Source organism: Pan troglodytes, chromosome 9 (assembly GCF_028858775.2).
Source record: "Pan troglodytes isolate AG18354 chromosome 9, NHGRI_mPanTro3-v2.0_pri, whole genome shotgun sequence".
NCBI classification, from domain to species: domain Eukaryota; kingdom Metazoa; phylum Chordata; class Mammalia; order Primates; family Hominidae; genus Pan; species Pan troglodytes.
This window is the reverse complement of record NC_072407.2, coordinates 77,208,198-77,230,117: the sequence shown is the minus strand read 5'-3', so window position 1 is coordinate 77,230,117 and position 21,920 is coordinate 77,208,198. Positions and strand designations below refer to the sequence as shown.

Below are 21,920 nucleotides of genomic sequence, written 5' to 3'. Positions count from 1 at the left end.
TTGAACTCAAGAGCTGCCAGGCCAGGGCATGAACGTCAGCAGTCATCACTCATTGTGAAATCAGAGATACTGAGGCCTCAGGGAGACATTGACCTCTGCTGTGGCTCTTCCCTGGAGGAGGGGGAGAGGCTCTGCAGAGGAGCCCTGGGTGGGAGCAGAGGCCTGGCCATCTTCATCGCCCTGTCCTGGACTCTGCTCTGTGGCCTGGGCTGGCCCTGCCTCTCTCCGAGCCCAAGGGCTCAGGGGGCCTGACAAGTGCAATTTTATATTGCACCACCTGCCACAAGAACAAACGGATTCCCTCTCCCCTGTTTAACTATCAAAGCCCTTGTTTGACTTTTCCTTTTCTAGGAAGCCCCCTGTGGACAGTCCCAGCCCACAGGAACTGTGCCCTCCTCACCTCCTCAGAGCTGAAAGTGACCAGCTCCCTGTCCCCAGCCCTGCTAGCAAGTCCTCTCCACATCCATCCCAGGCCAGCCGCCTCTGTGCCTTCAGGTTCCTTTGAGTTCCCCTTTGTACAGATGGGAAGACTGAGCCCCAGACAAGATAAGTCCCATGATGAGGAAGACAGAGCTGGGCCTGAAACCCAGGCCTCCTGTGTCCTAGACAGGGCTTTCTCCCCAGCCCTTCACCCCAAGTCCCTCTCGCAGCATGGCTGCTCCTCTGTTTCTCCCCAAGTTCCTGCATAGACTCTGTGGTCAAGGCCCAGCTCTGCAAGTTATTAGCTGTGTGACCTTGGGCTACTTGCTTTAACTGTCACTTTCCTCATCTATAAAAGGATGGGGGCAGTGTTTAGCTTGAAGGACTGGTGAGCTCAGCACTGAATATATAATTACACCTGTCACCTAGCAGGTAGACTTAAATGAAACCTCCCCTCCCTGCTGGTATCCTGCCTGGGACTCTGAGAGTATTTCCAGCACCCTTCCCACAAGCCATCAAACCAGGTCTCACCGGTTTCGGAGCAGGTCATTATTGTAGTAGCGACAGACAGCTCGACGCCCACAGCTCAGGGCCCAGTGCACACAGGTGGTGTCGATGGCGCTGCCGTGGATCACGGGGCTGGGCATCCAGGCTGAGGGAGGTGGTGCTCAGGGGACAATGAAGGCCCACCGTCCTACCCTGCCCCCTCCCTGGCATGTACAACCCCTCAGGGGCTCTGGGTTACTGGGGCCTCTTGGCTGTCTGGCCCTCAAGCCCGCCCCACCCCTGCATCCGAGGTGGCTTCCTGACGGGCTGTCTAGACTCTGCCTCTATACCCCGCTCTAGGAGAGCTGGGCCAGGTCTGTCACCCCATGAGCTTGTGAGCCCTAAGATCAGGGATTGAGTTCCGCTCATGCCTGTGCCCCAGGCCTGGCACACAGTGGGCATCTGGACCCCATCACCACCACCAATGGTCCCAAGCAAGATCTTTACCCAAAATCCTCAGGAACATGAACTGGATGCCCACAGCCAAAGTCTTGTCTTCTTTCTTCACTCCTCTAACAAGCAGAGACATGGGCAACATGAGGTTGGAGGGGTTCCAGCCCCCAAGGGCCATGCATCAACGTTGAAGGGTTCTTATTATGCCCTTCTCTCCCACCACCCAGAGCCAGCCTCCCTCCCATCTGATGATCTAGGCTGGGGGCTCAGGGACGTACCCCATCCTTTTTCAACCTGCAGAGCCTGGTCCCATATACAAGACAACACACCCACTGACCATCAGGGTCCTGTGCTGACCCCTGTATGTTTCTGGTCACAGACATCACTCCTCTTCCTCCACCCACTGGTCCCATCAAATTCTCCCCTTACTCCTACAGTTGGCAAGACCTGGAGCTGGGACAGTCAGACACTTCCCCAGCATCCCCAACCACTGTAACGCCACAGCCTGCCATCCTCTGGCTCCTGCCAGACAACACCAGTGGCCGGCATTTATGGAGCGCTTACTACTGGCTCAGTAACTCTGCCCTGCAACCCCACATCACTCCTATGAGCGAGGTGTACATTAGCCCCATTTTACAGATAAGGAGACTGACATTTAGACAGATTCAATAACTTGGCCAAGATCTCATGGCTGACTGCGGTCAGGGCCTGTATCCACGCAGCCCTGAGGCTGTGTTCTGAACTCCTTTTAGTCAGGCTGCCTGTTGGGCATCTGATTCCTCTATTTTCTCTCCCAGGCCAGCTTGTGTTCTAGATCTACATGTCTTCTGGTATTTGCAAGAGGCTCCATTTCCCTTCTAATTTCCTAGAAAGTAGATAGTGAATAAAATAATCCCAGGAGAAGGTAAATGGAAATTATCTTGCTCTGAGGTCCCTGTGATATTGTGAGATGTGTATTTGGTCTTCCCGGCATACACTCCTAAAATTCTTGGAATGTTCAAAGTGAAAAGTGTCTTTTTGTATGCTAATGAGTTGATTGATGGTGAGCAGCCCCTAGGTAGCTTCAGGCTGGGGCTTGGTCACCAGAGGGACCAAGGCAGGATTAGAGGGTTGGGACTTTCAGCCCCAACCTCCAGCAAGGGGAGAGGGGCTGGAGGTTAAGGTGACTGCCAATATCCAGTGATTTAATCAATCATGCCTACATAATGAAGCTTTGGAGAGCTTCCGGATAGCTGAACACATGGAGGTCCCTGCAGGATGCAGCCAGGGAGGGCATGAAAGCTCCTCCCCCATACCTCGCCGTATGCATCACTTCATCTGTATCCTTTGTAATATCTTTTATAATAAACTGATAAACATTAAGTAGATGTTTTCCTGAGCTCTGTGAGCCACTCTAGCAAATAAAGCAAACTCAAAGATGGGGCTGTGGAAACCCCAGCATACGGCTGGTCAGTCAGAATCATTGGTAAAACAGCCTGGGGCTTGCGGTTGGCATGGGAAGTGGAGGGAAAGTCTTGTGGGACTGAGCACTCAGCCTGTGGGATCTGATGCTGTCTCCAGGTAGATTGTGTCAGAATAGAATTGGAGGACACTGGCTAGGGTCCACTGCAGAATTAATTGAGTGCCTGGTGTGTGGGAAAATACCCCCACACTTCTGGTTGCAGAAGTCTTCTGTGTTGATTGTTGAGTGAGAGAATAGAAAAACTGTTTTTCTCAGCCGAGTGTGGTGGCTCACGCCTGTAATCCCAGCACTTTGGGAGGCCAAGGCAGGTGGATCACTGAGGTCAGGAGTTCGAGACCGTCCTGGCCAACATGGTGAAACCCCGTCTCTGCTAAAAATACAATTAGTTGGGTGTGGTGGAGGGTGCCTGTAATCCCAGCTACTAGGGAGGCTGAGGCAGGAGAATGGCGTGAACCCAGGAGGAGGAGGTTGCAGTGAGCCGAGATTGCGCCATTGCACTCCAGCCTGGGAGACAGAGCAAAACTGCATCTCAAAAAAAAAAAAAAAAAAAAGGAAAAACTATTTTTTTCTCACTCAGTCCTCTTATCCCAGCCCTCACCCTAGGAGACCCTGACTTTGAACTCAGGTGACAATTTGTCAGGGCCAGCAGGCATTCTTAGGATGAGGGCCACAAAGATCTTGGCCCAAAAGGCAGTGCTCAGCATGGGTTGGGTCCACAGCAGGCACCTAATAAGCACTTGTATGTAGCCTTGAAGCAGCATTCAGAGTCATGCACCAGACTGACACAGTTTGGTTTCCTAGATGCACCTCCTGCAGCTCATCCATTGCAGGTATGATGCCCTCACCTCCAGAGGCCAGGACAGGGCCCTAGGTATGTCCTCCTCTCCCCTGGGCAAGTAGGAGCCTGGGCTGTGGGCCAGGGAACCAGTACTATTCCACCCAACACTTGCTATGTGATGGGGGCCAGCTCCTGAACTTCTCTGAGCCTCAATTTTCTTATCTGCAAGATGGGGAGAAAACCTTGCCTCAGTAGGTTGCCATGGGATGAACACAGTTAAGGCCATGTTGTGGGGGCCAGGACACCCAAGTGGCCTCCTTTCTTGAACTCCGCCCTTGGAATTCCTTGTTCTGCCTGTGGTTAAGGACCTCCTGGTATCCACCTGCCCCTGCCCCGCCCCCACCTTCACCTTAGGATGAGCATGAAGGAGGGTGTGTGGGTGAGACAGGCCAGGGCCGAGCCCAGGCTGACCAGGAGCAGGAAGGGCACCACCAGATGGCTGCACGTTGAGTCGCAGGATCCTGCCAGCACGGGGTTGCCCTCCACCACGCAGCTGCAGTTGGTGTAGAAAACCTGGAGTGGGAAGAGGAGGAAGAGACTTCAAGAGCCTCCAAGGGCAGGCAGCTGGCCAAGGGCTTGCAGCGGGGAAGGCTTGTGAGAGGCCCGAGTTCCACAGCCAGTTGGGGTAGAGCTGGCTGGGAGTCCGAGATCGTGACCCGTTGGCTGAGCAAAGACGGCTTGAGGAGCAGGCACCTCAAAGGCTGTCTATGTGCAAGTTGAGCCTGGGCTGAGGCGGTGGGCAGGGAGAGGGAAGCAGAGAGAAAGTAGAGAAGAAGAGGGAGGGACCCAGGACAGCATCATTCCCCCACATTCTACACACCAACTGTAAGAAAACATCCCCAGGCTGGCCATGTCCCCGGGCTTGCCCCCTGGAGTGTTTGATCCCAGCCTGCACTCACTCCCTAGGTAGCCAGGAAAACCTCCAGCCAAGGACTCTGCGAAGTGATCTGGACTGCCAGGGCCCACAGGCACCCGATAGAAGCCAGCCCAAGCCAAGAGGCCTGGGCTTCTCTTTGCTTTCCCACAGACCAGAGCTTCTAGGGTCATGTGCCCCAGCCACACAGGGCCTCAGATGGGAGACAGGTGTGCAGGGATTAGTCCCATCAACCCTTGAAGTGGCTGGCTGGCCTGGACAGCTGGAGCCCTCTGGGCCTCTCACCACCAGCCCTGGCAGCTGCAGACACTTCCCAGTGTGAAAAGGGTTGGGAATCCCTGAGGTGGATGCTGGGGGCCTTGGGAGAATTTTAAGCAAGGGGTAGATGAGACTGGGTGGTACAAAGGGTGTTCTGGGAGCTGCATGGAGGAGGGACCAGATCGGGGAGGCAGGCCAAGGGGCCCATCATAGAGTGGGCTTGGGGGTGGATGGATAAATGGGTTTAGATTTGAAGTTACTTAGCAGGTGGAATCAGACAAAGGCAAGAGAGAGTGAGCATGTGAGCACTTAGGCTTGGGTGACCAGGCACTCTCCACTGGCCGGCAGAGCCAAGGCACATGATGAAGCTGTGCTGATCCTTCACACAAGGGTCTGAAGACCCTTCACACAAGCTGTGTGACCCCTAAGTGCATATCATCTTACACTGCAGGAAAAGTGGCCCCTGAACCTCCAACTACAGGCTGGAGATACAATGGAGGGACAAGAAAGGGAAATGCTAAGCAAGGTTCCTGGGAGAGAGGCATCCTGCCCCTGCTCCTTTTCTCAGAAGCAGAGGTTGCCAGGATGAACGCAAAGGCTGGAGGCTTCACTTGGGTTTTTCCTGACCCTTCACTTGGGTTTTTCCTGACCCTTCACATTCATCTAATTCCATGGCAGGAAGTTTTTCTTATGAATGACTTCAATCTTTCTGCTGCCTCAGAGTCTCATTCCCCAAGAGCATTCAGCTCCACACCTGTGCAGGCGCCCACCTGCCCCATCTTACCTCATTCGCTCATGCACTCATAAGCTGTTACTGAGCAGCTGTGCTGGGCACTGAGCCACCCATCCCTGAGCCAAGATGTTCACAATCCAAGGAGGCAGAACATGTCAAGACACGATTCCAGGCCAGTGTGACAACAGTCCCTGAGTGCTGGCCCGGTCTCAGCTGCACCCTCCTCCAAATACTGCACCTAAATCCAAGCCTCTGTGATGCTCCAAAGAGGGGGCTGGCTGGGAGGCCAGGGCCTTGGTGCCTAGTCCCAGCCCTGGTATTGAGACTCTGGGCAATGTCTGGTCCTTTCCTGGGCCTCCATTTCTCATCTGTACAATGGGCGTAATAGAAACGCCTAGGCACTGTGTATTTAAAATTGCCTAGGCACTGTGCTATGTGCTTTCATGGATAACGTTACGTGGCGCTTTGCTTACTAGTTAATGAATTCATCCAGGTAAAGCATTTATTCAGCACATTCCTGCTCTGTAGTAGGCACTCAATAATATCTCCCCTATTTTACAGACCAAGAAACTGAGGCACTGGTTAAATAATTTGCCTAAGGTAACAGAGTCAGTTAGAGGCAGAAGAGGGATTTGAATCGGTTCCCATATCCACAGGAGTTCACTGCTCCACCTGCCAAGGCCTGGGGGCCTCTGGAAGGGCTCTCAGGCCCAGGTGGTGCCTGGCTGGCTTCTGAAGGACTATGCACCATCAACAGGTTCTTCTGCACCAGCCGGTGCAGCCCAGGTCTCTCCCTGGAGGAGCCTCAGGTTTAGATGCTGATGCCCAGCATGAGGGTGGGAGGTGGGAGGACTCTGGAGAGAGGGAGATGTTGTCATAACCACCAGCCTGATGCTGCTGCCCCCACAAATCCCCCAAGCTTCACTACAGCCTGGGGGCCTGAGAAGGCAGACATTGTCCCCCTTTGTCATTTTGGGGAACTGAGGAAAAAGGGGAGGAGGAACCGGCTGGTCTTAGCCCTCCTAAGATTCAGAATGCACTGCTGCTGATTACATTGCCTTCATTTCCCCACTGGGCCCCTTGGCTCTGAGTCCTCAGCTCCCAGCACAGGGCCTGGCACAGAGGAAGAGATCAGTGAAGTTTGTTGACTGACTGACTGACTGAATGCTCTCTAGCCTTCTGTGTCCTATCCTGTACTCTGCTCACCTGCCCCCACACTATGGCCTCAAGCGTGATCAAACACAGATCTGAACTTGTTACTCCTTGGCTGAAAACCCATCCATGGCTTCCCACTGCTCTCCAGAAAGTCCCCACTCTTGGCCTGGCATTCAAGGCCCCTCTTTTTCTGGGCCCTGCCTTCCCTTCATGAACCCTTGTGCTTCTGCTCCAACAGAAACAGTGTGTGTGCATGCTTGCGCATGTGTGTTCCTTCAAACCTCTGCTGAGCGCATTTCCCCCTGCCTGGAAAGCCCTTCCCTCCCAAGTCCTAGTTTACCCATTCATTCTTGAATGTCTGGCACAAATGCCACTTCCCATGAAGGCTTCTGGGACCCAACCCCACCCAGGTGGGATGTGTCTCTTTTCATCTTTGTATGTGCTTGTAGGGACCAGTTGTCTTACCTATCAGCACCTCTGGAATTCCTATGAGTTCTTTCCTTTTGCATCTCCCCTGCACAGAGATCTGGAAGCTAGAATGATTCACCTCTGTGCCCTGGGCCCAGGCTGGCAATGAAAGCTTTATTTTTATTTTTTGAGATGGAGTTTCACTCTTGTTGCCCAGACTGGAGTGTAATGGCATGATCTCAGCTTACTGCAACCTCCGCCTCCCGGGTTCAACTGATTCTCCTGCCTCAGCCTCCTGAGTAGCTGGGATTACAGGTGCACACCACCACGCCTGGCTAATTTTTTGTATTTTTAGTAGAGATGGGTTTCACCAGTCTGGAACTCCTGACCTTAAGTCATTCGCCTGCCTCGGCCTCCCAAAGTGTTGGGATTACAGGCATGAGCCACTGCGCCCGGCCGATGAAAGCTTATTGTGAGAATAATGTTCTACATCTGCCAACAGAGAGAGACAGACAGAGGAGAGCTACAGAGTGAGAGCATGCAGAAGTGGAGAGTATGACAGGCCCACAGAGACAGGGCAGGCAGAGTCCTGAGGGGCAGAGGTTGCCACGAGAGGCCTGACTCACCTGGCTTTTGTCCAGAGCATCCTGGACCACCCGGCTTGAGCAGCCTGCGTGGCAGGGTGTGATGTATTCCACACGAGTGCTGGGGTCGCAGACAGGGTTAAAGCCGTCCAATGGGCAGGAGCAGGCCTCCATGCAGCTTGGAAACAGCTCCAGCCCAGGGTGGGCACTGGTGGGAGAGAAGACCAGTAGGGTTGGCCTGGCTTCCCTCCCTTAGGCCACTAGCTGGGGTATCCTCGGCCCTGTAGCCGAGAGCAATGGCCAGAGATTTCAGCTCCACACAGAGGATTTTCATCATCAGGGCTGCCCGATGATGGTGTGATAGTGAGCTCTTTGCAATGAAGGTGGGCAAGTATGGAGACAGGCCCCCTCAATCCTACAAGCCTTTGAGCTTCTTCAAACATCTCTGCACCTCAGTGACCCTTCTACAGGGTATACAAGATAAATTCCTCCCAGAAGTTAGTGTCAGATGAGGAGTATCTTTCCCTCAATCAGCTTCCTTTCTCCGAAAATCAATGATTGTGTCATTTCTCAGAAAATCAGAGCTATGAGTGTGGGACCCGATCAGGAGACCTGACCACCCGTGGGATCTCCAGCCTGTTCCTGCCTCTCTGGGCCTCAGTTTCTCTGCCTGTCATGGCCATCCTGCAGTCTCACTCCCACCACCCTGTTCACTGTGTCCAGGGCACATTTTAGTCCCACTTGCCTCCCTCCAAGGGCCTGTTCCCAAATCCCTGGGGTGCCCCAGCTCCAGGTGGCCAGGGCAAGGTGAAGGTGGGCAGGGGCAGGATGTCAGAGGGAGGCTTAGTCTGAGGGGGAGGTCACCCTGGGAGGAGGGCAGGGAGGTGGCCCCTGGGACTCACAGTGTCACCTGGCTTCACGCTAGCGGGGAGCACAGCTAACCTGCCAGGGAGACAGAGGCCCAGAGAGGCTGCGCCTTTCAGGGTCACACAGGGGTCCAGTGGCCAGGCTGCAGAGGAGGCCAGAGGCAGAAGCTGGAGGTCCCTGTCTTGGGCTTGGGGTGTGTGTGGGGCAGAGGCCCAGGATGATCAGTGAGCCTGGGACTGGGGCTTAGTGAAATGTCAGTTCCATGGGGAAGAGGGTGAGCAGGAGCTGGAGACAGTCTCTAGCCAGGGTGTGGAGTGGGGAAGTGGGGCATGGGGCAAAGTGAGCTCCTCTCCCTCCCTGGGGTGAGGGGGACTCCATCAGAGAGGGAAGGAAGATCATCAGCCACAAAATATTTCCTCTTCCTCCTCTGCCAGACAGTGCTTGTGTGTGTCTGACAACATCTTGGCACATCTCCCTCGTGGTGGGGGTGGGAGTGGGAAGGCTGGCACTGTCTGAGCTGAGGGCCCATCAGGAGGCAGTGCCAGGGGACTCTGCCAAGGGTGAAGCACTTCCCAGAACCCTCTGCTAGCAGCTGGAAAGCTGAGCAGATAAGAGCTAGGGAGTCCTTCCTCCGCTCCTCGCTGTCACTGACCACCTGGAGCTGATTGCTTCTGTGGGGAGACTCCTGGCTCCAGGCTCTACCCTGTTCCAGCTGTGGGGTGACTTCACCTCTCTGAGCCTTGCTGTATTCATCTGTGAAATGGGGCTAATAACAGGACCCATTACAGAGATCCTGTGGGGGTTCAGTGAGAGGTAACGTGGGAAGACGCTGAGCGAAGGGAGACCGTCGGTTCTTGCAGCTGTTAGTACCTGCGGTTGTGCAGAAATATGGAAAGTTCTTCTTGCCTAGCTCAGTTGGTCCCAAATGGTCTCTTCAGTGAATTAGAACCCAGAGCTTAGTGAATAAATCGCAAGAATTTAGACGAGAACAGAGGTGACATGAGATGTCAAAGCTAAGGTGTGAAAGGGAGAAGAAAAGAGAGATGGGGTGTGTGAGATGAGCTGACTTTTTCTGCACTATTTAAAAAATTGTGATAAAATATCCGTTTACTTTTTACTCTAAAAATCATTTGATTGAGGACCTGGCTCCCTCCTCAGACCAGGGACTTCCTGAGGAGGTGGCTAAACCCCCGCTGCAGTGCCTAGAACAAGGCTCCGCACACAGGAGGCCCCAGGCTAGAGAGCAGAATTGCCTCCCTATGTGGGAAAAGAGGGGCAGAGAATGAAAGGGGGAAGAGGGAGGGGAGAGGGGGGAGAGATCAGCGAGGGTGGGACCTGGGACAGACGGGGAGGGGCTGGGTGCTCCTTGGCCCTGAGCTGAGCCCCCGACAGCCATGCAGGAGGACCCCTGGTGATGAAAGCTGGCACCTAGGTGGAGGCAGAAGATGCCAAGGAAGGGGTGGGGACAGAGAAAGTTGGGAAATTCTAGCCGAGTGTTGGGCCAACCTAAGCCTGGAGCAGTTTCCAGGAAAAATGAAATCATTCTGGAGAAGAGGCAGGAATGTGACTTCCAACATCCTCTCCAAGAAGGCTCCCAAGGGTAAAGGTGTGAGGGAGAATTGGAGAGATAGAAATCAAGAGACTTCCTCCCGGAGGGCAGAGGCAGGTGCTGCCTCACAGATGTGGAAAAAGAATTCTGTAATTTTAGAGCCGTGGAATATCAGAATTTTAGCTCCCAAGCTCTAAAACCCAAAATTATCAGAGGTCTGCTGTCCAATCTTTCCCCAGTGCCTGAGTCTCCTCTGCAGCCTCCCTGATAGGGGCCATCCAGTCCCTTGCTCACCCTCTCATCCCCTCTCGTCCCCAGGATGGAGAGCATGCTCCCTCCTGGGCAGGCCATTCCTCTGGCTGAGCTGGGTCCTGGCTCCTGTGATGCAGCCTCTGGCTCATCTCTGTTGGGCCCACAGGGCTTGGTCACCCTGGACATGCCATCCCATGGGTGGCTCTGCCCTATCTCAGCCTCCACACCCTCCTGGGCTTGAGAGTTTCTGCCCCTGAAGTCTCATCCATGCCCCTTCCAGTGGTGCCTGACACCTACCCTGGAGCCTTCTGGAGCACCCCACTGCTTGACTCGAATCTCTAAAGGGTTGTTAAGCAGAAGTGGGGAGGCAAGATTTGAGGCAGGGGGTGCCCTGCCATCCTGGCCTCTGCTCAGGGCCCCTGTCCTCCCTGTCCTGTCCTCCCATGCTTGCCTTTACGTGCCCACGCACACACTCACCTGGTCTGGTGTGTGATGCCCGCAATCTGGTGGCTGGAGCAGCCGATAAAGAAGAGCGGCAGGCTGAAGAAGAGGCACAGCAGCATCCCCAGCAGGCAAAGGGCACCGCATCCCACAGGGCCCAGGTGGAGCCGCTTGACCAGGACGCCACCCACCACGATGCCCACGATGACCGAAGGGAAGGAGAGGCAGCCGATGAGCAGGTTGGCGTAGGAGGCTGTGATGGAAAACTGACGCTCCAGGAACTTGGGCAGGAAGGTGGCCATGCCCGCAGCCATGGATGACAAGCATACCTGGGACAGGACCACCAGCAGGAAGATGGGGTGGCGTAGGGTCTGCAGCAGCACCCTGGGGAAGACTGTGGGGGCGAGTGCAGAGGTCAGGGCAGGCAGGGCAGCCAAGCCGTCCAGCAGAGACTGCCCTCCTGCCCTGCTCAGTTCAAGCAGTTCCATTTCTTCTAACCTGCCCCATTCCACTTAATTCTATTGCAATCAATTTTATCCCACTTGACTCCATTCCATTTATTCTAGTCCTTTTTTTTTTTTTCTTTCTCTGTTGCCCAGGCTGGAGTGCAGTGGTGCAATCTCAGCTCACTGCAACCTCTGCCTCCTGGGTTCAAGTGATTCTCGGCCTCAGCCTCCTGAGTAGCTGAAACTACAGGCGTGCACCACCATGCTGGCTAATTTTTGTATTTTTAGTAGAGATGGGTTTTGCCTTGTTGGCTAAGCTGCTCTCGAACCCTAGGCCTCAAGTAATCCACCCTCCTTGGCCTCCCAAAGTGCTAGGATTACAGACGTGAGCCACTACGCCTGGCCCTTGTTCTAGTTCATTTTTGAAATTCTGTTTCATTTTGTTCCACTGAGTTAGACTATATCTTATTTGATGTGTTTTTTTTTTCCATTCAATTCTATTCAGTTCCATATAGTTCTGGTTCATGCCATCCTATTTGATTCAATTTCATCCATCCCATCCCCTGTCATTTCATTTTTTCTACTCTACGTATTCATTCCTCTCCCCCGCCCCACCCAGTTCTTTCCATCCTGTCCTGCTACAGCTTTTTCCAAGCCTCCCAGGCCTTCATCCTCCTTCGCATCCCAAACACAGGCCCCAATCTTCTGCCCTGACCTCCCTATCCTTAGCTTGTATTACTCCATAGCCCTCTACCTAATGTACTATACCTTTCACTCATCTAGCTGTTTTATTGTCACCCTACCAGAACGTAAGCCTTCTTTAAAAGATCAGGGGGTTTTGTTTGTTGTGTTAATTACTAAATCTCCAGAGCCTGGGATATAGGAGGCACCTGAATTCATGGAATGAAGGAAGGAATGAATGGATATATGGACTAATATGTGATCAAATGTCAATATGTCTGGGGCAGAATCAAAGACCTCCAGAGAAGGTGAAATCTGAGTCTGCTTGGTGCTGGGAGACTTCCTGGAGGTGGGACAGAGCTAGGGCCTAAAGAATGGCGGAGGTAAAGTGAGGAGGAAAAGGAATTGAGTAGGGGCCCAGGAGGGGCAAATGCTTGGAGGTAGGAAAAAAAGTGACTGTTTTGGCAAAAAATTACCTCCCCAGTCTCCTGCTAGCTCCTAAAATGGTGCCTCATTCACAGGTTGCCCCCACTGCAAGTCTGCTAAACTAAAGGGCACAAAAGGGTGGGTAAGTCCTTTCCTCTCTGGGCTCCAGCAGCCAAGTGATGCTCATTGGTAGGGGCAGCCCAGGTGAAAGTGTCAAGGACACTTTCTGTTCGACACATGAAATCCTCTCTCCACTAACCTGTGTTTCTGCCTGCAGTAGGCAAGACTGAAGTCAAATATAAGGTATGGAGGGAGAGGAGCAAACCACTTGCCAGGCCGGGCTGGTAGGGCCATGGGGATTCTCTGGGCCAGGTGGGGGCTCCTTCTGTTCCTGCAGCAGCAGGACCAGGGCCTCTGTCATGGGAAGATTTCTGTCTGTCCTCAGAGCAGGGCCAAGCCAGCTGGTTCCCTAGCCCCCTGGGCCAGGCTAGGATCTGTTTCCTTGGGAGCCAGAAAATAAAAACAAACAGTTCAGGACAGTGGGTGGGGGCTGTGGAATTCCCCCTCTTTTCTGTGCCAGGCCTGCCTCCTGTCCCTGGTTCCTTGCTGCACACCATGCATTTAACTAGCATTAGAGTGAAGAGGTATGAGGCTCGCTCTGACCCCAGGTAGCTGCTCAGCCTTCTTGCCATAAGCTGCTCTGGCCAGGGCATCTGAGGCCTTATATTGAGCCATGAATTTCAATCTGGCATGGTCCAGGTTTTACAGGTGCCCCTACTGCATGGTAGAGTCTAGAGAGGGACAGGGGCTCGCCCAAGTTCATCCAGAGGCCAGTTTAAGGCCAGGAGTTTCCTAGGGTCTCCTGGCTCCTAGTACAAGGTCCATCCTCCCTTCTATCCTCCCTCCCCCATCCTGTGCCTCTCTGGCTGCCTGACTCCAGAGGGCTCCATCTCATGGATTGCTTTCAGTCCATTCTCCTGCACTGATCACTGCAGTGTGCTTTGTAGCCATCCCCCATCTCTCCTCAGCATCCACAGCATGGCACCGGAATAGATGGAAAATTCCTGGAGGGCAGAGGCTATGCCTTTCACTAAGATAGGTCTACCTGCAGGGGAATTCCAGGGCCCATCTCCAGCTCTGAGGCAGATCTTTGCCATGAGACAGGGCTTCCCTTAGCACAGCACAGTGTCTCCCCCATCAGACAAGCCAGAGCCTCCCTCAAGTCAGTGACTCTGTCTTCCTTATCAGCCAGGAGCCTCACCCAGCTAGAGGCCAGGTATCCTCTGTCAAATAGAACAGGTTCTCCCTCAGTCTAGGGACTATGCTTCTTCCAGTTAGGTAGGGGCTTCCCTTAACTCAAAGTCAATGTCTCCCCCAGGAACCTCCTCTAGTTCAAGGACTACGTCTCCCTTATCAGACAGGGGCCTTCTCCATCACAGAGGTCAGGTCTCTTCCATCAGACAAGGCAGGGTCTCGCTCCATTCAGGGACTACGTAACCTCCATCAGAGAGATTGTATCTCTCACATTAGACAGGGGCTTCCCCCAGCTCAGAGACTGTCTCCCCCATCTGACAGGGGCCTTTCCTAGCTCAGGGATTATCTTTCCCCAAGAGTATAGGGCACCTCCAGCTGAAGGACCATGGTTCCTCCTCCCTCGGCCTTCCCTGTGACACCAGGTGGTCAAGTCCAGGCCCTAGAGTTAGACTGGCCCCTGGAGCTCAGCAGAAGCCAGGCTGGCTCACCAGCCACAGGGCCTGAGGGCACCCCTGCCCTGATTCCCTCCAGGCTCATGTAGAAGCTGAAACCACCAGAGACAATCTGGCCTAGAACACTTGCTCTAGGTTCCAATTTCAGAAGCTTCCCTCCGGGCAGAAGCCCAAACAGTGATTAATAAGCAATTCAGCAGCGCAGAGTGCCGGGGACCTAATAGCATCTGGGGGTGGCCTGAGGCTAGGGAGTCCCGGCTGCTGCGTCTAGGCCCAGCACCATGCATGGAGTCCAAGCCCTCTCTTTCCCTGGGAATGCTGAAAAAACTGGGGGCTAGATTACCGATATCCCAACATCAAGTCTTTTTTTTTTTTTTTTTTTCAGACAGGGTTTCTCTCAGTCACCCAGGCTGGAGCGCAGCGGCCAGATCACAGCTCATTGCAGCCTCAAACTCCCAGGTTCAAGCAATCCTCCTACCTCAGCCTCCCCAGTAGCTTGGACCACAGGCATGCACCACCAAGCCCGGCTAATTCTTTATTTATTTTTTATTTTTCTTTTTTTAGAGGCAGGGTCTCCTTATGTTGTCCTGGTTGGTCTCAAACTCCTGGGCTCAAGAGGTCCTCCTGCCTTGGTCCCCCAAAGTGCTGGGATTACAGGTGTGAGCCACCATGTCCTGCCCCAACATCAAATCTTAGGAAGCTCTTCCCAAGAATAGGCCTAATTCCTTCCTGTTGCAGAAATCCTCAGTAAGGACTATGAGGCAACTTCTGTGGACATGCCCTCCTAAACCACAGGCAGCTCAATTTACTATCCTAGGGCATGGTCAGAATAACGGTGGAACAAGAGTAATAATTGAAATAATTGTACCTTATATATAAGTACAGTTTTTTTAATAGCATAAAGAGGCTTTCCATGTTTCATCTCATTTGATTCTCGTAATAGCCCTTGAGACAGGCAGAGCAAGGATTATTGACCCAATCTTCCAGATGAGGAAACTCAATTTAGAAAAGGAAACTAACTTCTTTAAGATTGTACACTGGTCACTGTTAGGGGCAGGGCTCAAATCCAAGTCTTCTGACCTGCCATCCAGTGCTCTGTAAGAGCTGGGCACACGGCAGGCACTCAATCAATGCTCCTGGGGTCATAATCTTGAGAAAGAATGGCCTGGTCATAATGTGTACTCTGGTTACTGATAGACTGAGTTCGTAGTCTCAGGATCATAGCCTCAAGGACGTTAGATCATTGTCTACTCCTGGCTATATAGATGGGGAAACGGAGGCCCAGAAAGGAGGAGGGATCAGGGACAAAAGCCCAGGTTCTGGATATTAGCCCAGAGCTCTCTTCGCCCATGCCACTGTCTGGGAATTTGACAATTTCCTGATGGCCTCCCATTTGCAGGCTCAGCAGTGGGTGGGAGGAGAGGAAGGGTCATAGATGAGCCAGCACAGGCCTGACCTTCAGGAACACAGGCTCAGATCTGAACTGATCTAGAAGCCCTGAGGGTTCTGAGAACCAAAGAGGGAAGGAAGTGGCTTTGCTGGCTGGAAGAGCTGGACATGTGGGGAAAGTAGTGGGTTTTTAGCTGGACCTAGAGGGATAGGGAAGGTTTTTTGTTGTTGTTTTTGAAATGAAGTCTCTGTCTGCTGGAGTGCAGTGGTGTGATCTTGGCTCACTGCAACCTCTGCCTCCCAGGTTCAAGTGATTCTTCTGCCTCAGCCTCCCAAGCAGCTGAGACTACAGGTGCCCACCATCATGCCCAGCTAATTTTTGTATTTTTAGTAGAGACAGGGTTTAACCATGTTGGCCAGTCTGGTCTCAAACTTCTGACCTCAAGTGATCCGTCCACCTCGGCCTCCCAAAGTGCTGGGATTACAGGCATGAGCCGCAATGCCTGGCCCATAGGGAAGGTTTTGAAAGCAATAAAAAATGATGGTCCAGGCAGAGAGGATTGCGTGTGCAAAGACTCACAAGGAGTAGATGGTGCTCACGAGGGGTCTGCAGGTAGAGAAGATGAATCAAGAAAGGCAGGAAGGACTGGATCCTGACAATCTCGAAGACCCCTCTGGCCCTGGCTCCCCATAACCTGGTCTGAGCTGACTTACCTTTAATGAACTGGATCACAGTCAGGTTTGGTGCAATCTGGACTAGGCCATCCTGCTTCTTCGTGGACTCCCCAGGGCTCTGCTTAGAGGGAGAGTCCTTGCCCTGAAGGAGACACAAAACCAAGGACAGTCCGCTGGATGCCAGCAACCCCACTCAGAGTTGGCTGTGGGCTGGGGAGGAGAGGTCTTGGAGAGGAGAGGGTGAGAGCCCTGTCATCTCTTCAGGAGCAATTGAGGCCTGCAGTGTTCCATTTGTTCTTGGCCCTATAGGTACCCAACAAGTGGTTTTGAAAGAATGAATAAAATTCTTGTGGTTAAACTTTGTCATCACCAGTATCCACATGGGTTAGTTGTCATGACCACTATTAACATCATAATAATCACCAACATTTTTAGGAAAATCACCACCATAATCATCATCATCATTTCTATTCCTTTCAGCTTAAATATCACCCTCATTCACATCACCCATATCGTTGTGACTAAATGACAAATTTAGTCATGACATTACCATCACGATGTGATGATTGTTATTGTTGTCTCTGTCATGATCACCACCACCAGCACAATCATCATTATCACTGTCACCTGAACCTTCAGAATCACTACCACCATGGTGATGATCAGAATCATCAATATCATTATCACTGTCTCTAACATCATCATCACTACCACTGTCTTCACCAAGATCAGTATCACCAGCCTCATCTCCATCGCCACTGCCATCATCACCACCAATGTTACCCAAAACACCAACACACCAATCCAGTCAATCTTCACTCCCACTGTCACTGCTCCTCTTGGATGAATCAGGCCACACCCAGAGGATGGGCTCAGCTTTGGGTCCAAGCTGTGAAGATTCCCATGGACACCCTGGAGTATGTCCCTCCACCTGGGTGGGAACGGCCCATGTGCAACTCTTGAAAAAGAGGGGAAGAGAATATCATGTGTGTGGAGGGAGGGGGCACAATCACCATCTTCTGATTGTCAGAAATAAGAAAGGAAATAATGACAAATAACGGTTAATGCCTACTAAGCACTTACTGTATGCTGGGCACTGTTCTAATGACTAATGCATAACTTACTGAAACCCCACAACCTCCTGAAGTATATACGTCCCTACCAACAACTTGGAGAAGGAAATAAGAGTCAAAAATCATTTTTAAATAATGAAGTAGATACCATAATAATCCCTTTTTGTCAGGTGATAAAACTGAGACACAGAGAGAAAATAACTTATTTCAACTTATTTCACACAGATAATAAGTGGTCCAGCTAGGATTTGAATCCAGACGGCTTGGCTCCAGAGCCTGAGCACTTCACTGGTACACCCTGAAGGAAGGGGGCAACCAAGGCCAAGGGCCCAGAGTACTCTACCTACATTTCTCTAACACAAAACTGTGTGAGGCAGGTACTATTACTGTGCACACTTTTTAGATAAGGAAACTAAATCTTGGAGAAGTTGCTATGGGCACAGGGTCATTTGAATACAAGTGAGCAAGTGGAGTGTAATTTAGTTATTTTGGTATGTAGGCTGAAGTCAGAATTAAAAGCAAAAAATTCGCTGGAAGAAGACTTATGCCTAGGCCGGGTGTGATGGTTCGCGGCTGTAGTCCCAGCACTTTGGGAGCCTGAGGTGGGAGGATCGCTTGAGCCCAGGAGTTCAAGACCAGCCTGGGCAACATGGCGAAACCTTGTCTCTACTAAAAATAAAAATAAAAAAAAAAATCAGTCGGGCGTGGCGGCTCACACCTGTAATCTCAGCACTTTGGGAGGGTGAGGCCAGTGGATCACCTGAGGTCAGGAGTTCAAGACCAGCCTGGCCAACATGACTAAACCCTGTCTCTACTAAAAATACAAAAATTAGCCAGGCATGGTGGCGCATGCCTGTAATCCCAGCTACTAGGGGGGCTGAGGCAGGAAGATCGCTTGAACCTGGGAGGCGGAGGTTGTAGTGAGCTGAGATCGTACCACTGCACTCCAGCCTGGGCAACAGAGCGAGACTCCATCTCAAAAAAAAAAAAAATCAGCCAGGTGTGGTGGCACACACCAGTAGTCCCAGCTACTCAAGAGGCTGAGGAGGGAGGATCATCTGAGCCAGGGAGATGGAGATTTTGTCAGAGGCGTTAGAATCAGAACAACTCCATCTTGACTGAGGGGTAGGAAAATGAGGCTGGGACTTGCTGGGTTGCATTCCCAGAAAGTCAGGCATTCTTAGCCTCTAGATGTTTATGGTTAAGGGAACAGATTGATCATGTTTACTAAAGAGACCCAGACTTAGGAGTGTCCTGATAGCCCGATGTCTGGAGAACAGAAGCATTTCTAATTTTGCTTTAAATATAATAATATCGATTCTTGCAAAATATAGTGATTAAGAAAATCGTTGATCACAAACCCTTGTAGCAGAGCACATCTCCCCATGATCTTTTTTCATCCTATATATAAACATGTATTGTAGCTAGGGTGGACGCGTTCCTCCTCTTACTTTCGGGAACACCCTGCTCTGCCTATGGAGTAGCCATTCTTTATTCCTTTACTTTCTTAATAAATTTGCTCTCACTTTACTCTATGGACTTGCCCCAGATTCTTTCTTGTGTGAGAGCCGAGAACCCTCTCTTGGGGTCTGGATTCAGACCCCTTTCTGGTAACAGTTGCAGTGAGCTGAGATCATGCCACTGCACTCCAGCCTGGGCGATAGAGTGAGACCCTGTTTCACAAAAAAAAAAAAAAAAAAAAAAAAAGACTTATACCCAATGTGGACAGCAGTTTGGAAGAGGCTACCCTGGGAGGAAGCGAGCTCCCTGTAACTAGGAGTGCGCAGGCAAGGCTTCCCCACGTCCAGGGCCAGGATGCCATGGGCCATAGGGAAGGACCTGCTGGGCTGGAGAGCACTCATTTGGGCTTCCTGGTTCTGCCTCCTCTTCCCATGTTGCCTGTGAGGTTCCTACAGGACTCACACTCTGGTTGGGTCTGACACTTTCTCTTTCTTCTCCCATCTCGTTTTTTCTGAGATCATCATGAGGCAAATGCTGGATTTCCCCACATTTCAGAACCTTCATGTCAGCCACCACCTTGGGGGGTCCCTTGTTCCATGCCTCCCCAACCTGGCTTCCTGATGCTGGCTGGCTCAAGGCTGGCCTGTCCCAGCAGGACGATTCATTCAAATATTAATTCATGTGTGTGTTCCCTTGGGCTTTTTTTCCCTTTCTTCTTTCTTCTTTCATTCCAGCAGGGAGCAGGCTCTAGGTTTCCTGTCCTCAGGGGATGTTTGTGGCATGGCAGAAAGCAGTAATGGATTGCAAGATTTCCCTTCCTGTCTTTTGTCTCCAGAGCTTGAGTCCCTTGAGAAGATTCTGCTGGGTGTTGTGGTGGGTGTGAGTAGAGGGGGGAGGCTCTGAGGATGAGAGGAAAAGAATACCATCTTCCCTAAAATAAAGCCTGGAAAAGAGGATGGGGCAGAGACAGAGCAGTCTGTGGGTTCCATGAGCAGCGAGGAGCCACGTACCCTCTGAGATAGGGCCCACGGAAGCAATTCACCTCCAAGTGGCAGGATGCAGGCTGACCTAGGGAGGCTGGGCTCCTAGGTTCCCAGCCTCACCAAGACTCTGCTCCAAGCATGGTAAGGGAACAATATGGGCCAGGATGGCAAGTGGGCATCACCATAGTGACCACAGTGGGCTGATGCTGATGTCTGCTGGGGGGGCCTCCCTGGTGCTTGAGCACTGTGTAAGACACAGGACCTTTGCTTCACCTTGGTCAGAGAGCTCTGAGAAAGGCTGAGATTGAATTTCTTGATGATCTGGCAGGATAGGCATTCAGAGTAGAAATTAAGTTGATTTTCAAGTAAAATAAAGAATGTCTATTTTATACATGCTTTAGGTCTGAGGCAAACCTTATTTTACATCTTTCTCCCCTGCTGGACCCTGAGCTCTGCAAGAGCAGGATTCATGTTTATCTTGTTTTCTGTTCAAACTCTTGTGCCTAGCAAGAGCCTGGGGCGAAATAGTGGTTATCTAGTAAATATCAATTGCAAGAGGAGCGCAAGAGATGGTTCTAACCAGAAGTGGGTGTAGCCAATGCCAGGCTTTTGGGGGAAAAAATGAAAGCAAGAGGAGATGCCATCATGCCGCCAGGGAGTTCTTGAACTGCTGATGGTTCCGAGACAGGCAAAGGGTCCTCAGAGCACACCAGCGCTAGTGGAACTACCTTTCCAGGACATGCCAGGCCACTGGTATATGGGCTGGTAGCTACGCACACATAAGCCTGCTCCATCTTCACTGGGACCTGCCAGCAAGTCCTACACTCCTTCACACATGAGCAAACAAGTTCTGAAGGTAGGCAACTTGTTCAGCATCACATAACTAGAGAGTGGCAGGACTCAGATCCGAGCTCAAGCTTGCCTGAGTAGAAAACTCATGCCTTGACTGAGCTCTCACCTGTAATTCCAGCATTTTGGGAGGCCAAGGCAGCAGGATTGCTTGAGGCCAGGAGTTTGAGACTGGCCTGGGCAACATAGTAAGACCCCATTTCGACAAAAATTTTAAAATTAGCTGGGCATGGTGACATGCACCTGTGGTCCCAGCTACTCAAGAGGCTCAGGTGGAAGCATCACTTGAGCCCAGGAGTCCAAGGCTACAGTAAGCTATGATGGCACCTCTGCACTCTAGCCTAGGTGACAGAGCAACACCTTGACTCAAAAAAAAAAAAAAAAAAAAAAAACTCATACTTTATCCACTAGCCCCCTGAGTCAGACAGCCCTGATGCAGGACTGGAGAATTAGGAGGCATCTTTGTGGTGTGATTTGAAGGAAACTGAAATCCTACCATGTCTTATTTTTTTGGGTAAGGCAGCCTGCGTGGATTATTCATTTATACCTTAGAGCTGCACTGTCTCATACAGCAGCCACCTGTCACGCATGGCTCTAAGCAATTGAAATATGGCCAGTCCAAATTGAGATGTGCTGTAGGCATAAAATACACATCGCATTTTGAAGACTTAGTATGAAAAAAGGAAAATGTTTCATCATTAATTTTTTACTATTATATGTTAAAATAAGAATATTTTAGATATAGTGGTTTAAATAAAATGTATTATTAAAATTAATTTCTTTTACTTTTGCATGTGGACAAAAAAAATTAGAATTACATATGTGGTTCATATAACATTTCTTTTGGACATGCTGCCTTAAAGAGAATCAGTGAATCCTTGCTCCTTTCTGAGTCCCGTCTGAGCTCTGGGAGAGTGATCTGGGAGGGATGCCACAGGGGTGGGAGGGTCCTGGACAGCTGAGAGAGAATGCTGGAGTGAGTGCTGCCCCAGGAAGCAGGAGAACAGGCTGGGGACAGAGTGATCACTTCCCAACATTTTTTATCAGGAAGGGGCAGGGTAAGCAGAATCTTCTGAGTTCCTTGCTTGGGTTCCTTGTTCTCATAAAGAGTAGAAACAACCACAATGTCGTCTGCTCCCACGTGTACATTCCTATTTGGTCTACATTGCACTTTTTTTTTTTTTTTTAACAGAGCCTTGCTGTGTCCCCCAGATTGGAGTGCAGTGGTGCAATCTCAGCTCACTGCAACCTCTGCCTCCCAGGTTCAAGCAATTCTCCTGTCTCAGCCTCCTGAGTAGCTGAGACTACAAGCACACGCACCACACCTGGCTAATTTTGTATTTTTAGTGGAGATGGGGTTTCACCATGTTGGGCAGGCTGGTCTCGAACTCCTGACCTCAGGTGATCTGGCCGCCTTGGCATCCCAAAGTGCTGAGATTACAGGCGTGAGC

The 21,920-nt window shown here is 51.5% G+C and overlaps 1 protein-coding gene across 10 annotated transcripts in view; it reads right to left on the bottom strand.

The window, feature by feature from the left end:
* SLCO2B1 (solute carrier organic anion transporter family member 2B1) overlaps nt 1-21,920 on the bottom strand; it is a 105,723-nt gene that overhangs the window by 2,022 nt on the left and 81,781 nt on the right. For all 10 annotated transcript variants that reach the window (XM_016921614.4, XM_063783249.1, XM_001174975.6 and 7 more), the window contains 6 exons: nt 16,143-16,245; nt 10,817-11,174; nt 7,714-7,879; nt 4,009-4,172; nt 1,414-1,478; nt 952-1,072 (listed from right to left, as the gene is read on the bottom strand). In XM_016921614.4, the coding sequence (XP_016777103.3) occupies nt 952-1,072; nt 1,414-1,478; nt 4,009-4,172; nt 7,714-7,879; nt 10,817-11,174; nt 16,143-16,245 (977 nt within the window). The remainder of the gene's footprint in view (nt 1-951; nt 1,073-1,413; nt 1,479-4,008; nt 4,173-7,713; nt 7,880-10,816; nt 11,175-16,142; nt 16,246-21,920) is intronic.